This window comes from Gopherus flavomarginatus, chromosome 4 (assembly GCF_025201925.1).
Source record: "Gopherus flavomarginatus isolate rGopFla2 chromosome 4, rGopFla2.mat.asm, whole genome shotgun sequence".
Classification (NCBI taxonomy): domain Eukaryota; kingdom Metazoa; phylum Chordata; order Testudines; family Testudinidae; genus Gopherus; species Gopherus flavomarginatus.
The window spans coordinates 118,731,188-118,747,124 of NC_066620.1; the positions used below are offsets into that span (position 1 = coordinate 118,731,188).

Sequence of the window (15,937 nt, forward strand, 5' to 3'; positions counted from 1 at the left end):
GTATACCAGCATACCTTTTAAGCCTCTCTGGTAATCCTGCACACTCCACTGCCCTGGGCTCAGCTGACCCCACCTTTAAATGCCCCAGGAATTTAAAGAATCCCCTTCCTGTTTGCTCAGCCAGGTGTGGAGTGCAATCAATCAATCAGCGACCATGCCTCCACGCCCCAGACGAGCCCCAGCATGGAACAGTTCCGAGTTGCAGGACCTCATCAGGGTTTGGGGTGAGGAAGCTGTGCAAGCACAGCTGCGCTCCAGCTGGAGAAATTGATACCTATGAGCAGATATCAAAGTCCTTGCTGCTAAGGGGCCATGAACGGGACGCGTTGCAGTGCAGGGTAAAAATTAAGGAGCTGCGCAGTGCTTACCGCAAAGCCCGTGAGGGAAATCGCCGCTCAGGAGCTGCCCCCATGACCTGCCGTTTTTACAAGGAGCTGGATGCCATACTTGGGTGTGACCCCAATGCCAATCCTAGGAGCACGATGGAGAGTTCAGAGCAGGGAGAAGTGGGGGAGGGTGTAGAGGAAGCCGAGAGTGAGGCTACTGGGGTGGAGGGAGACATCCCGGAGTCCCAGGAGGCATTCAGCCAGGAGCTCTTCTCAAGCCAGGAGGAGGCTAGCCAGTCGCAGCAGCGGGAAGTTGCTGGTGAAGAAGAAGCAGAGGAGCGTGCTCGGGGTAAGCAGATTTTATGTTTTGGGAGAGGACCGTTTGGGTTATGGCTGCCTGCATGCATGCCTAAATGTGGAATAGCCCATTGATTTGCTCTATCACGTCTCTGTAATCGGCCTCGGTAATCTCTTGAAAAGTTGCAGCCAGAGCGTGGGCAGTGTGCTTTCGCAAGTTTATAGGGAGAGCCACCGTGGTCCTTGTCCCGGTCAGGCTAACTTGTCCGATCCACTGTGCAGCGAGGGGTGGGGGGACCATGGCTGCACACAGGCAAGCTGCATAGGGGCCAGGGCGGAATCCACATTGCTGTAGAAGACCCTCCCTCTCTTCCCAGGTAACACGCAGCAGTGATATATCTGGCAGTAGGAAACCCTGTTGAGAATTTAGGGATACTACTCAGTGCAGGCCACCAGGTTCGTTTCCCCCCCCCCCCCCCCCCCGCCAGCAGGTCGTGAGCACCGCTTTGCGTTCGGCCCCCCCCCCCCCCCCCCCGCCAGCAGGTCGCCAACACTGTGGTGCGTTCCGGTCTCTCCCCTCCGCCCCCAGCAGGTAGCCAGCACCGCGGTGCGTTCCGGTCTCCCCCCCCCCACCGCCAGCAGGTAGCCAGCACGGCTGTGCGTTCCGCCCCTCCCACCCACCCCCCCCAGCAGGCCGGCAGTTCCGCGGACCACCCCCCCCCCCCCCCCCCCGCCAGCAGGTCGACAGCTTCATGTTCCCTACTGTCCCCTGTGCAGGCCACCAGCTCCCTCCTCTACCCAGTGCAGATAAACCCCAGTGAGCCATCAGTCGGTTCCCCCTCCCAGGTGAAGTAGGGACAGAAACACTCACCCCATTGCTCGCCATGCCTTTGCTTCCCTGGCCTCTCTGTGTTATGTTAGGTATGTGGGAATGATGCTACAAAAAGTCTACAAACTCCTTCACTGTGTGATAATAAACAATGTAGCCTCTGTGTATTACATGGCTCTATCTATGTTTTTTTTAGTGACCTTGACTAATGCAGCCGGATCACCGGCCTCACGTCGGTTGCAGAACTTGAGAAAAAATCCGTGAAAATCAAAAGAAGAATTGATCAAAGCAGTTATGAATCACTACAACAGAGAAAGTAGGAAGACGCAGGAATGGAGAGAGAAAATGTATGAGTGGAGAGAGAAAATGTATGAGTGGAGAGAGAAAATGTATGAGTGGAGGCAAACACAAAGCAGGAGAAAGGAATTGACTACCCAAAAAACCTCAAAGCACCTGATAAGCCTCCTGGCTCGCCAAACTGACTCTTTCGAGTCTCTCGTAGCCATGCAGGCAGATCTGTACCGTGGTAACCCACAACCCTCCCAAAGCTCTTTCTTGTTCCCCAATATTTGCACAAAACACCTTTCTCCAGCAGCCAGTTTCTTATTACCGCCATCTGCCCCCAACACCTGTACGATCACCTACCAGCCCTGATAACTACAATCCTTACCCTGTGCACTCCACCCCCATTACTCTGCAGCATAGTAATCCTGAAGTGCAGCAGACATTGAACAGCAATCCAAACAGGACATATTCAAACCTCTGAATGTACTGTCCACCACCCTACCCCCCCCCGGCCTTTTATGTACTGTACTTTGAATAAAGGATTTTATGGCTTTTACAATACTTTTTATTATTGCAGAAAGTGGTAAATACTGTACCCCAAGGTAGAAAGGAGCACAGCAAAGTCACCAAACATTACTGTTGGCTCTCAGCATCAAATTGCTCCCTTAAGGCATCCCTAATCCTTGAAGCCCTTTTCTGGGCCTCTCTAGTAGCCCTGCTCTCTGGCTGTGCAAATTCAGCCTCTAGGCGTCGAACCTCAGAGGTCCATTCCTCACTGAATCTTTCACCCTTCCCTTCACAAATATTATGGAGGGTACAGCACGCGGATATAACAGCGGAGATGCTGCTTTCCCCCAAATCTAGCTTCCCATAAAGACACCTCCAGTGGGCTTTCAAACGGCCAAAAGCACACTCCACAGTCATTCTGCACCGGCTCAGCCTGTAGTTGAACCGGTCCTTGCTCCTGTCAAGCTTCCCTGTATACGGTTTCATGAGCCAAGGCATTAAGGGGTAAGCGGGGTCTCCAAGGATCACAGTGGGCATTTCGATGTCCCCTACTGTGATCTTGCGGTCTAGGAAAAAAGTCCTGGCCCTCAGCTTCCTGAACAGGGCACTGTTCCGAAAGATGCGTGCATCATGCACCTTTCCGGGCCATCCTGAGTAAATGTCAGTGAAACGCCCACGGTGATCCACAAGCGCTTGCAGAACCATGGAGAAATACCCCTTGCGATTAACGTACTCTGATGCCAGGTGGGGTGGTGACAGAATAGGAATATGCGTCCCATCTATTGCCCCTCCACAGTTAGGGAAACCCATTTGTGCAAAGCCATCCACAATGTCCTGCACGTTCCCCAGAGTCACAGTTCTTCTTAGCAGGGTGCGATTAATGGCTGTGCAAACTTGCATCAGCACCGTTCCAGCAGTGGACTTTCCCACTCCAAACTGGTTCGCCACCGATCGGTAGATGTCTGGAGTTGCCAGCTTCCAGATTGCAATAGCCACCCGCTTCTCCACTGGCAGGGCAGCTCTCAATCTCGTGTTCCTGCGCCGCAGGGTAGGGGCGAGCTCAGCACACAGTCCCATGAAAGTGGCTTTTCTCATCCGAAAGTTCTGCAGCCACTGCTTGTCATCCCAGACTTCCATGACGATGTGATCCCACCACTCAGTGCTGGTTTCCCGAGCCCAAAGGCGCCGTTCCACGGTGCTGAGCACGTCTGTTACTGCCACAAGCAATTGAGTGTCTTCAGCGTCAGGCGTTTCAATATCATCGTCTGACTCCTCACTGTCACTTTGCAGCTGAAGGAATAGCTCCACTGCCATGCGTGAATTGCTGGCAACATTCATCAGCAAGGACCTCAGCAGCTCAGGCTCCATTTGTAACAGAAATCTCAGAAATCGCGCTGCAGACTCACAATGCTGCCAAACTGCTCGGAATGTGTAGCAAAGCACCACGGGGCGTTGGAACAGGAAGCGGAAAGACCCGCACACTTCCTTCCCCTTCCCACAAGCCACAGCGCCAAAATGGGACGAGGTGCTCTGTGGGATAGCTGCCCACAATGCACCACTCCCAACAGCGCTGCAAGTGCTGCAAATGTGGCCACACTGCAGCGCTGGCCCTACACAGCTGTACGAACACAGCTGTAACTACCAGCGCTGCAGAACTGTAAGTGTAGCTATACCCTAAGAGATGCCAAATAATAAAGATGTGATTGCAAACTCAAATTCCCTTTATCCTCTTTCCCCACCTAAAAACGACTAAGGCTAAGAGCATTACCCTACTCAGCCTAAGGAGCTATTGAGTCTCTTGCCTTTTTATATTTCAGCCAGCCAAGCTATAGGGACTTGCTTAAAAACAGATGCTTAAAAAAGAGCTCTGCTGGATAAACAAGTGGTAAAAGAAAAAGGTAGTAAAATACAGTCTTGACAGCAGATTACCAACATGATACAGTATTCAAATAAACCCTGTCTGCTTAGTGATGGTTATCCCATTCTCTTTTCAAATTGCTTTCTTTTTTTTAAAGAAAGCACGAATGAGGCTTCTGTTTAACTGGTTATGTAGGTAAAAATGTGTTTGAGAGCTATATAATGTGTATCTGTCAATTGTGACCATCAGTTTTCTTAGGCTCAATATTTCAATCGGGTGGTTTTGCCATTGAGTCTGTGCAGATGTATAAACTGTGTCCTATCAGCCATTGAAATGTTGCCGTATTTAATGGCACGGAAAACATTTGTCTGCTGAAGAGGAAAGAACTCAAAATTACATTGCATTAGCTCTTAATACAGTATTATGAACGTAACAAATTAAATCTCTCTTCCCTCCCTCCCACCCCCAAAAATAAATAAATAAAAGATTTACTTGTGAGGGATTACAGTATGTCAGGTGGAATACAATGGAAATTCACTGGAAGAATTTTTGTAGTGTCTTTCTCACATTTCTGTATTTATTTTCCTTTTGCTTTGATTTGTAAATTACTTTATTATAAGTCACGTACAACATACAGTAGCAGAGTCACTGGTGGAGAGGAGGAAAAAGCAAAAATGCTTTTTCTTAAATTAAGATGAAACAAAAATCACTTTCTTTCATATGAGATTAGTTTTAGCCAAAGTTTGTCATAATATATATCTTTTGGGAGAAAGTAATGTGTTTTTTTTAATTAGTGAGCACTGTTTGTAATTTTATTTTTCCACCTCCACAGATAAATCTCCACATTTCCTGAGGCTGGGGGATGTAGAGGTCAATGCAGGGCAGAATGCTACATTTCAATGCATTGCTACTGGGAGAGATGCAGTGAATAACAAGTTATGGCTGCAGGTATGTCTAACTCATCCAAGTCTGTTTGAATAAAGAACAAACTTATTGTTGAAAATGAAATATTTTAATTGTGTTTTTTCTTTTTAAATCTTGAGCATGTAGAATCTTTCCTATAAATCAAATTTGTGATTAATTTGATTACAGGTCCATCGCATCTTATGCGCATTTAACATGCACGATTTCAGCTTTCCGCGGTTGGCAAACAAAAAAAAAAGAGAAAAATAACAATTTAAATACTGTTTCTGTAGTGCAGGCGATTCCGCCCGCCATTCAACTCAATGTAATTTTGACTATACGCGGTTTTCATTTTACGCGCTAACCATGGAACAGAACCCCTGCATAAGATGAGACAGATCTGTACACAGAAAAACTAATCAGACTGGAAAGTTACAGGAACAAATTATTAAACACTCAATTTGTAAACACTTGGAGGATAACCAAATGATAAATAATAGCCAACATGGATTTCTCAAGAACAAATCATGCCAAACCAACCTAATTTCCTTCTTTAACAGGATTGCTTCCCTACTGGAGAGCAGGGAAGCAGTAGATAATCTTGATTTTTAGTAAAACTTTTGACGCAAAACTAACTTTTAAGCAAAGTAGGGAAATGTGGTGTAGAGGAAACTACTAGCTGAAAGACCATACTCATTGTAGCTATCAGTGGGTCACTGTCACACTGGGAGAATGGATCTAGTGGGATCTCTCTGGTGTTTGCTCTGGGTCCAGCACCAGTCAATATTAATGACTTGGATAATGGTGTATAAAATCTGCCGATGACCCCAAGCTGGGAGGAGTTACAGGCACTTTGGCGACAGGATTATAATTCAAAATTAGTTTGGTAGATTGGAGAATTGGTCTGAAATCAGCAAGATGAAATTCAGTAAAGACAGGTGCAAAATACTTCACTAGGAAGGAAAATATCAAATGGAACAATACAAACTGGGGAATGGCTGGCTAGGTGGTAGTACTGCTGAAAAGGCCGTGGGGGTTACAGTGGATCACAAATTGAATGAGCCAACAATATGATGCAGCTAAAAAAAAGCAATTATTCTGGTGTGAATTAACAGGAGTATTGTATGTCAGACATAGGAGATAATTGTTCCATTCTACTCGACACTGGTGAGGCCCCGGCTGGAGTATTGTGCGTGATTCTGGGTGTCACACTTGAAGAAAGATATGGCCAAATTGGAGAGAGTCCAGAGGAGAACAACAAAAATTATGAAAAGTTTGGAAACCCTGACCTTTGAGGAAAGGTTTAAAAATGAGCATGTTTAATCTTGAGAAAAAAAGATTAATGCGAATAAGAGGGAACCTGATGATAATCTTCAACTATGTTGAGGGTTGTTATAAAGAGGATGGTGATCTGTTGTTCTCTGTGTCCACTGATGGTAAAACAAGAAGTAATCTGCTTAATCTGCAGCAAGGATTATTTAAATTAGATGCGAGGAAAGGCTTTGTAACTTTAAGGATAGTTAAGCACTGGAATAGTTTACCAAGGGAGGTGACAGACTTCCTGTCATTGGAGGTTTTTAAGAGCAGATTGGACAAACCTGTCAGTAATGGTCTAGGTCAGGGGTCGGCAACCTTTCAGAAGTGCTGTGTCTAATCTTCATTTATTCACTCTAATTTAAGGTTTCGTGTGCCGGTGATACATTTTAACCTTTTTAGAAGGTTTCTTTCTATAAGTCTATAATATATAACTAAACTATTGTTGTACATTAAGTAAATAAGATTTTTAAAATGTTTATGAAGCTTCACTTAAAATTAAATTAAAATGCAGAGCCCCCCGGACCAGTGGCCAATACCCGGGCAGTGTGAGTGCCCCTGACAATCAGCTTGCGTGCTGCCTTCAGCACCTGTGTCATAGGTTGCCTACCCTGGTCTAGGTATACTTGGTCCTGCCTCAGTGCGGGGGGATAAGATAGATGACCATTTGAGGTGCTTTCCAGCCCTATGTTTCTACTATTCTATGCTAATGACTCCAAATTTTTAAAACTTAGAATAAAAAACATAAAAAGGTGCACTAGACAAATGGTTACTGTGTAAGATAACTATTAATGTATTCTCTCTACATGTAAATGTTTTTCAAAACTTGTAAGCAATAAGTACCTATGTTTTGAAAGAAAAAGTTTAGTATCTAGTAAAACATGTTCTTTATTTAGTACAGGCTTAACTGAGAGCTGTCATAACTATGATGGATGATCCTATGATAGAGAGAAATTACAAATTAATCCCTTGGGATGTGTGTTAAAAAGATGGAAATTGTAACCTAACACTATAAAATTGCCATGCCTTTGAATCATAGGAGAAAGATTTGTATAAATATACAATTATATGTTCTGAAGTAAACAGTGTCTAAAATCAGAATATTGTTTGCCCCTCACAAAGCTCTGAGAATGTTTTTACTCATAGCTTAGAAAAAGGCAGGTTGTTAGGGAAGATCACAGGGGCATAGACCGCCTCTTCAAGAATAGTTTCTCATTACTTGATGTAGATGAAAGTTGAAGAACTAATAAAAACATACCCCATTATTTCGGCATGTATCTACAATGTGCCTAGTAACAGCAAGTTTGCAGTGTGCACAATCTGTAATTATTTTGAGAAATTGAAAATTGCTTCTTCAAGCAGAACCTTTTGATACTTAAAAAATCTGAACTTCAAAAATACAATTTTAAAATCTAGAAACTACCAAATGTAAAGTTGTATACTTTGTAGTAAGTCGGACACTGCTAAAATGAAACATAATCAATTTTTTCATAATCAGGGTCTGACTTCTAACCCAATTCAGAAAGGAGATGACCATCTTTGGGTGTATATATAGCCATGAGATGCATCTGAAGTCCAAAATAAAGAGACAGGAAATTTTTCTTTTGGGTAGAATATGAGAGAGACTGACTTCTAGATAAATAGGACACAAGATATTCCAAGAAAAGATAATCATAATGTGCTACAGTGTGAAAAATGAGCACAGAACCAAAAGGCATTGCATTGCATTGCATTTCACATTAATAAGTCCTTGTACTAAATAGATATCATATCACCAGGAATTATTTGTTTTACAAGTCTTTCTGCTAAGTACAGACCATTATTTAAATTGAACAAATGTAAAATGTACTCATTGAGATAGAGCAGTTCAGTTTCTGAGCATTGTGTGTTTTATGTGCCCAGTTTGGTGAAGTTAAATTACATTAACCTGGATTATTTTATGAGAGATAAGGTTATAACAATGAGAGTCTAAAGAAACAATGTAAAACACCACTTTCAACACAGATAATTGCTCAACAAAGCCTGACACTGGGAGCCAACTGGAATTTTTCCATACCACTCTGTCCTCCAAGTAAGATAACTTTGACTGATTATCCCTTATAACTTTTCTTTTTCCCTGCAAGAAAGCCAGTTAGCAGCCAAAACTGCTTGGAAAACATTCGTTTTCTCTCTTCACTCAGTTAATAGATTTTACTGGATAGATCACAGAAGTGGATTCTTTCTTATCTTGTAAAATGCTAAGAATATCCTTTCATTTGTTAGCTGAGATCTTGGGACTAGAAGATCTTTCAAATAACTTTCTTTGCTAATGTTTATAAAGTGCTTTGCTACCTTGCTATAAAAATAGCTGTTTGATAGTAGTCACCTGAATTCTTCAAATGCAGATCTCTACTCGTATTTTACTTCTCTCTCTCTCTCTCTCTTTAAACTCTACTAGTTCTGTCACCATTTCCTCTTTGCCCTGTATGTTCCTTTCTCATCATTCAAGTCTTTGCTGTGTTTTCCCAGCACAGCCATGCTAATAATTAATTTTACCTGTCAGAATGCTTTCTTCAGTGTTTGGAGAGCATTGCTGGTTATCAATCCTGCTGTGCGCAGTTTTGAGCAAACATCAAATTGACCCGTTTTCCTTGAAACTGATGTAAAAGTGGGTTATGGACCACATGGGGTATACAAGTATCTGACTTGGAAAAGGCACACGTCTACCCTTATTTCAAACTACCAAATTCACTTTCTAAAGTTTCAGTATGAAGAAGAAAATTGAACCAACCAACAGATCAAATAAAATGCCTAAATAATTGTTTTTGAGGGCCTGGAGCAGCAGCGTTCCAGGAATGCATCTTCTCTCATAGCAGCAAGTGAAGAGAGATGGTTTATTAGCATGCGATGTTAATAAATAAATAAAAGAACCTTTTTTGTCATCATAGTTGAATGTGAAAAGATCTTCCCTTTTTAAAACTTCGAATAAGGCATTCTACATGAGAAGTAATTATATGAAATAACATTTGGGGAGACTGGGGCTGTTCATGCCAGAAATGCTCTCTGACACAATATCCTGTTTGGTTACATTGAAGCTACAGAGCGGTAGTTTTTCAGACATGGGGTTATTTAAAGAAAGTAATGGCTGTCTCTGTCTCTTCCAGTTCTTCAAGTATTTCTAAGTGAAAGATTAAAATAAAGAACTTTAAAAAGAAACTTCAGAATCCCTTGTGCCCTTTCACTCTTTCCCATCTCCTTCAGTAAAATTAGGCAAATCATTTGTATCTATTTATTTTGTGGGATGGAGCTAGTGGTACTATCAGCAACAGTAGCACGAACAGCAATGATGTATTTTAGAAAGGCTTATTTTTCTAACTTCAGAAATCAGAGGTGTTAGAAATTGTGCATTATGTTTATGCCACTGTATGATATTTCTTCGAGTGTGTATGTATGTGTGTATATATATATTTATAATTTTAAGCGTGTACACATTTGTATGAATATAAAAACATGAGTATAGATAGTGTGTTCCAATACACCAAATCTCTCATTATATGCATATTTATAATGCAGTAAGATCCAAAGGCTTTTCACAGACTCAGATTTTTGTGAGCATTACAGAAAGATGAATAAAGACTGATTTTGGCCCTTTATTGGATTTCACGTTTTTTTTAAATTTTTTTTTAAATCAGATAGCATTTGTTTTTTCTTTTTTTCAATTTCACAGTCGCATTGGACTGAGGTTGGGAGAAACAGGTTTTTGGCATTGAAAGATAAGTAATGCTGAGAACAAAAGTGCTTTGAAAGGTGCAGCTGCATTGGTATAAAGCAGATAGATATCTGATTAGATCGGTGGTGCCCAAACTTTTCCTGTCACACCCTCTCCCCCCCATACCAGTAATGGAATTTGTCTCCTCCTTCCACTACTGCATAGTTGGCCTCATAGTTTGGGGACCACTGGACTAGATAAATAGCCTTAACTGGTTCAGTAACACATTATGAGAATATTGAATGTTAAATATGGGGATGAGAGAGAGAGAGAAACAGCTTTCAGAATTGCACCTCTTCCGCAACAAGTGTGCAGCACACAATTATTACGGTACCATGGCTATTCTGTTTATTTACAGAAATAAATACTTTAACTGGTGCGTAATTATTAACAAATATAGGAGAAGATCAAAGGTTTGTACATTTTTGTTTTAGTTGAGCATTCCAAAATATGGATGCTTGTATAAAGCTTTCTCACATATGTCTGAATTCTTGAGATGTCTCTTCTCTGTCTACCTTTTCCCATCTCCCTTAAGATACTGTTGCAGGTAAAAATAAGACATTCTGTCCCTCCCCTGTTCCCACCTACCTCCAAAGTTCCCACTGCGGGGCCTCACAGGTTTGCTAGACCCTTATTTGGATTCAGTGGTAGCTGGGGCCACTGTAGCCACTAGAGTTTCTGGGCTCAGAGATGTGATTATTCAAAACTGAAATTTCAATTTAATACCCCAGCCTGGAGACAGAAATATTAAGAGAACTAGCACTAATGTTCAGGTTGGTTCTTACTGTCTTCCTGAGCTTATTTCCAACTATGGTTACGTACTGTATAGGCTCTCTCCTAGTGTAATGTCAATAATCACGGACATAGGGTTGCCAACCCTTCGGAATTGTCTGGGAGTCTCCAGGAATTAAAGATTATGGGATGAAACCTCCAGGAAGACAACTAACCAAAATTGGTAACCCTATCTATCCACATTAAGATGTCTGTCTTCTTGTGAAAGTTAAGACCAGCACATGTTGAAATTCCTTTGTTGAAGGAGTCCAGAGGTGTACACATCTGTGTTTAATTTTATGCTTAATGCATATTAACCATGGAGAATCATGAAAAATGTATGGCCAGTTGTCCACTCTGACACTACCCACTTCTGCTCTGGTGCCTGTGTATTTGTTGAATGTAGTAAGTTAAGTGACTTTCTTCCCGATGCAATATTTCCTTTCCATTTTTTAATATTCTCTTTGCCTCATTCCTCTGTTCATCTTGAATTTTTGTATTTGTTCTGTTAATTTGGAATCCCCCTTGGGCAGAGACCTTTATTTTTGTATTGTATTTATTTATTTTTGGGTGTTAAGTACATGCACACCAGTGGACCTATGCTAATAAATAGAAAGCAAACCCAAGTGCTTAGCTATGCAGTGTGCCTGTTCTCTGGAAACTGCTAAATGTTAGGTATCCACGAAAATAGGCAGAGTAAAGGCAATTATTGATTCAGAGATCATGCTAAATACTGAGAGAGAGAGAGAACTTATAAAAATGAGAGTTTAAATGGTCAAAATAGCATTACAGGTTTATCCCCTTTTCCCCAGCATAGAGAAGTGTGGCTTGTGCATTAGATGCTTCAGTGTAGTGCTAAGCAAGTACAGTGTAGAGGTAGACTGACTTCATATGGCTAGTCAGAATGGATAGGAAGATGACACGTGCTTTGAATATTGTATATATTGTTTAGCACTTGTTCCATTAATCCAATAAGGATATCAGAGCAATAGGTTTGTGGGTGTTGGGTTTTGTTTTTCTTTGCCAGAAGCAGGCTGCTTTTTGAGTTGGGAGCAATTGTGACTCCCATATGGCCGATCAGATTTTATAGTCTCTTATCAATGACCAGTATAACTGGACACCTATGTGGAACAGAGAATAGAGCCCTTTGCTGCAACATCTGTTAAACCATATGCCTTGCTCCAGGTTCAGTTGGAAATAACTGAAACACTAATGAGTCCATCCATCATTGCTGAGCTTGGCATTAACACCTCATTGGATTGGGCAGAGAGGCTTGTCTTAACTTTGCAGTTCGGTGTGTTTTGCCATGGTCCTGGGTGATACCATTTGCTTTGATGAATCTCAGATTAGAAGCACTATTGCATGTGTTTAGAAGTTTAAAATATAACTGGCAATCATGTGCAGATTGCCATCAAAGCACTGGCAATTGGGCCAATCTGTCAGCAACAGCATGAGGTGCTGGCTTACTGCCTCCTCAGTTGGCTTGCCAAGCCTGGCAAGTCAGCGCATGGTTTCACCCTTAGAGAGTCTCATCAGCGTTAATGCAGTGTGATACATCTCTTCTCTCAGCCAGAGGAAAATGTCATTCCTTGTGGAGTAACAGATAATTAAAGCAATTGCCTGAAAGTAATCTTTGCAGAAGTGAAATTAGAAAACATTATGGAAAATGGAATGCAAATTGCTGTGAAAATTGCAGTGTTATCAAGTGAGGGGCTAACTATGCAGTTGACCTGGCAAGGATCAAACAGCTGACCACATAATATTATCCTTTTTGGAAAATGTATATACCATAACTCACAATGCTTTGTTTACCATCTCACTATCAGTTTTTGGTACTGTTGTTGCCGTAGAACGTGGTTTGAAACAGTCTTCACTTGCCACAGGGAATTTACCAATCTGACTCATCTTCTCTCTTCGAGTGTCCTCCCCACCATGCTTCATGTACACGCATCTTGGAAGATTCCTTTAAAGAGCTCCACACCTCAAGCATATCCAGTAACATTGTAGTTTTAGCAGATTGGCCTGTCACCTGGAAGCAACATGCCACTGGCATGCAAGAAACCCAGAGCTGAGAGCAAACTTTAGAAGTTATGCTTCTGGGATAGCAGATGGAGAGTCTCAATTGTGACAACACACTTTAAAGTATGGAGAGAGCGTTCCATACAGAGGGAAGAAATGCCCGAAATTGAAAGCAAGAGGCAACAGGAAGCAGTGAATTGTCAGGGAGGAGTAGGAACTCCAGGAAAAAGAAAAAGGCCATGTTCAAATACTTGGCAAAATCTGTCTCCAGAAAATAATACATGACTGTGGTTAATTTAGCTTTATTTAGGCCCATTATTATCAGTTTCTTTTTTGTTTCTGAACACATGCTATACTTCTATAGTCTTTCTAATATAACTTTACATTTAAATTTAAGACAGCATTATATTTTAACAGATTTTACTTTGTTTAAATAGGGTGGTTGTGTTTTTGGGGGTGAGGGTGGAGAATGAAAGATTTACTATTGTGTATGTGAAATCATTTTTCTACCCCCTACGGAATGACTGTCCCGGGATGGGCTTCATATTTTATTTTAATACTGACCTAAGGCACCCTGCGATCAGTGCAGGTTAAATTGGAATGGAATAAGCTTCTGATAGATGCTACAGAGCATCAGTTGTTGTGTCTAGTGTTTCATATGACCCTGGACTGATAGGTGTCCTAAAGAACATTCAGTATGTTGAGACACATGGGGGCAGCTGCTGATACTCATTCCCTGAAACATATGGCATTGTAGAACCACAACCTAGATCAGGGGCCAGCAACCTTTCAGAAGCGGTATGCTGAGTCTTCATTTATTCACTCTAATTTAAGGTTTAGCGTGCCAGTAATACGTTTTAACGTTTTTAGAAGATCTCTTTCTATAAGTCTATAATACGTAACTAAACTATTGTTGTATGTAAAGTAAGTAAAGTTTTTAAAATGTTTAAGAAGCTTCATTTAAAATTAAATTAAAATGCAGAACCCCCCCCAGACCAGTGGCCAGGACCCAGGCAGTGTGAGTGCCACTGAAAATCAGCTCGCATGCCGCCTTCGGCACACGTGCCATAGGTTGCCTACCCCGACCTAAATTCTCTGCAGTTTTTATTTGACAGCCACTCATCAAGTTGGTTAATACTTTATTTTTTGTCTAATTTGTGGAGGCTTATCTAACTCGTGATGATGCTACTTATCATTCTGAGGTGTTAAAGAAAAAATATTTTGAGTGGAAAAGAAAATGTCTAATGAGGAACTTCAGCAGAGATCCTTGCGAGTGCTGTGTTCTCTGCAAAGGTTGCCATATGGATACTCATAACCCAGGGAAGCAACAGGTTACCAATACTATCCACCTGTTGCTATTACTGCTTAATAGATTTCATCATAGGTTTTTTATCTTGTTTTCCTTGAATGCAGATATTCATAGTTATGTGCTCAGCCAATAGGATGCCTCATTCAGCTTCTGACAATGATTTGTATCTGTCTTTACTTACAGTATTAATTGCTGTTATTCTTGGTACTGAGTGTTCTGCAAATTGCTTGAAAATAAATTAATTCCTCTGTTATAAGACAGAGTAGCTTCATCATCTTCCATTTCACGAATTCCTACTCTTCAGGCCATGTATCAGTGTTCAGATTGACTTTCCTAGTAGAACAGACAGCCCTGCCATAACTGTTTTCTTTACCAGACAAGGTACACAACCTGATCTTAATTAGTGAAGGTTACTTTTCTGCTGGAAAACCGAGCTTCTGCCTTCCAGTCCATTCTTACTGTATTCCTTAGTGTACTGCTGTTACAGAAAATTACTTTTAAAGATTTCTTGCTTCCTGCTGCTTTATCTTTTTCTCTTGTTAGAAAGTTAATTGACAAAAGTCCCTTTGATGTGTTTTTTCCACTACCACAAATCTTTTCCTGTCTTGAAAGCATTTAATGTCTCTTCTTGTTCTCTCTCACATTGGCACACAGTAGCCTGGTGAAACATGCTTCAGGATGTTGCTGCTGTCCTTCAGACCCAATTCTGCAAATTAGCTGGCACTTGCAATACATTCCACTTTTAAATATTACATCATTCTTCAGCAGATGTCTCCTTCTTCTGCAGACTTTGTGAAGAAAGTTTCTGTTCCAGTTTTCCTGATTGTTCGTGGTCCACTCCTGGTTTTTCTCTATACGCAGTAGTTTTTAATTTCTTAACTTACATCTGTCAGATAGGAGACATGCCCATTCCCACCGTACATAATGTGCACACTGAAATTTCCCATTCCACCTTTAGTCTCCCCAACTTTCCTTTTTATTGACAGCTCTTTTCTGGAGTAATGATGCTTCTGAAAGGGAAGTCCAAAGAATATGTAAACGTGGAAAGTAGCATTTATCTTTAAACATCTTGTTTCTGTTATCTGTGCTCTTAGCCTTTTCCCCTTATCTTTGAGTTCTTCAGTTAAGGTGGGCTGATGAATGCTATATTCTGAAGAACTGTTCCACCAAGGGAAGCCTACTAATATCTCTAAACATGTTCATAAAGACTCGTTAGCGTTTTTCATTTATTCTGTGCTGCCACACATTACTGTCTCCTATACTACTGCTATATAGGACCATTAACCACTGAAAATACAGTATTAATCCACGTTTCGTATTTCTTACTAATCCCAGTCTGTTTCATGGTGTGTGGTTTTTAAAATTCCTTGTGTCACTATACATTCTATCTTTGATGCTGTCTCTGTCACTTCCAGAGCCTCTGTCCCAGTGGATTCTATTAAATAATTCTGCATTCAGGAAGTATAATTTTCTCTCAAACACCTTTTTCTATTTTATGGCACACATTGGTCCAGACACACAAGCTTTAAAGTGGGCAGAGGTGTAAGTGGAGAATTTCCCTGTGCAATGGAATTCTGCTGGTGGAGATGGATCTACTGAATCCTATGCCATGCCTCCCATCCCAGCCTCCATAAGGAGGAGGGAGAGGCATTTTGGGGGCAGGGCATGAGCCAGAAAGGCAGGGGAGGTATAATGACAAGGCAGAGTTCCGCCATGCCCAATCCACCTTTGGTGTACAATCCCAGAAGGACTTTAAGCCAGTGATGTAAGT

General features: G+C 41.6%; 1 protein-coding gene across 12 annotated transcripts in view; it reads left to right on the plus strand.

Moving 5' to 3' along the window:
* PTPRK (protein tyrosine phosphatase receptor type K) overlaps window positions 1-15,937 on the plus strand; it is a 616,176-nt gene that overhangs the window by 311,533 nt on the left and 288,706 nt on the right. For all 12 annotated transcript variants that reach the window (XM_050949447.1, XM_050949436.1, XM_050949438.1 and 9 more), the window contains exon 5: window positions 4,935-5,050. In XM_050949447.1, the coding sequence (XP_050805404.1) occupies window positions 4,935-5,050 (116 nt within the window). The remainder of the gene's footprint in view (window positions 1-4,934; window positions 5,051-15,937) is intronic.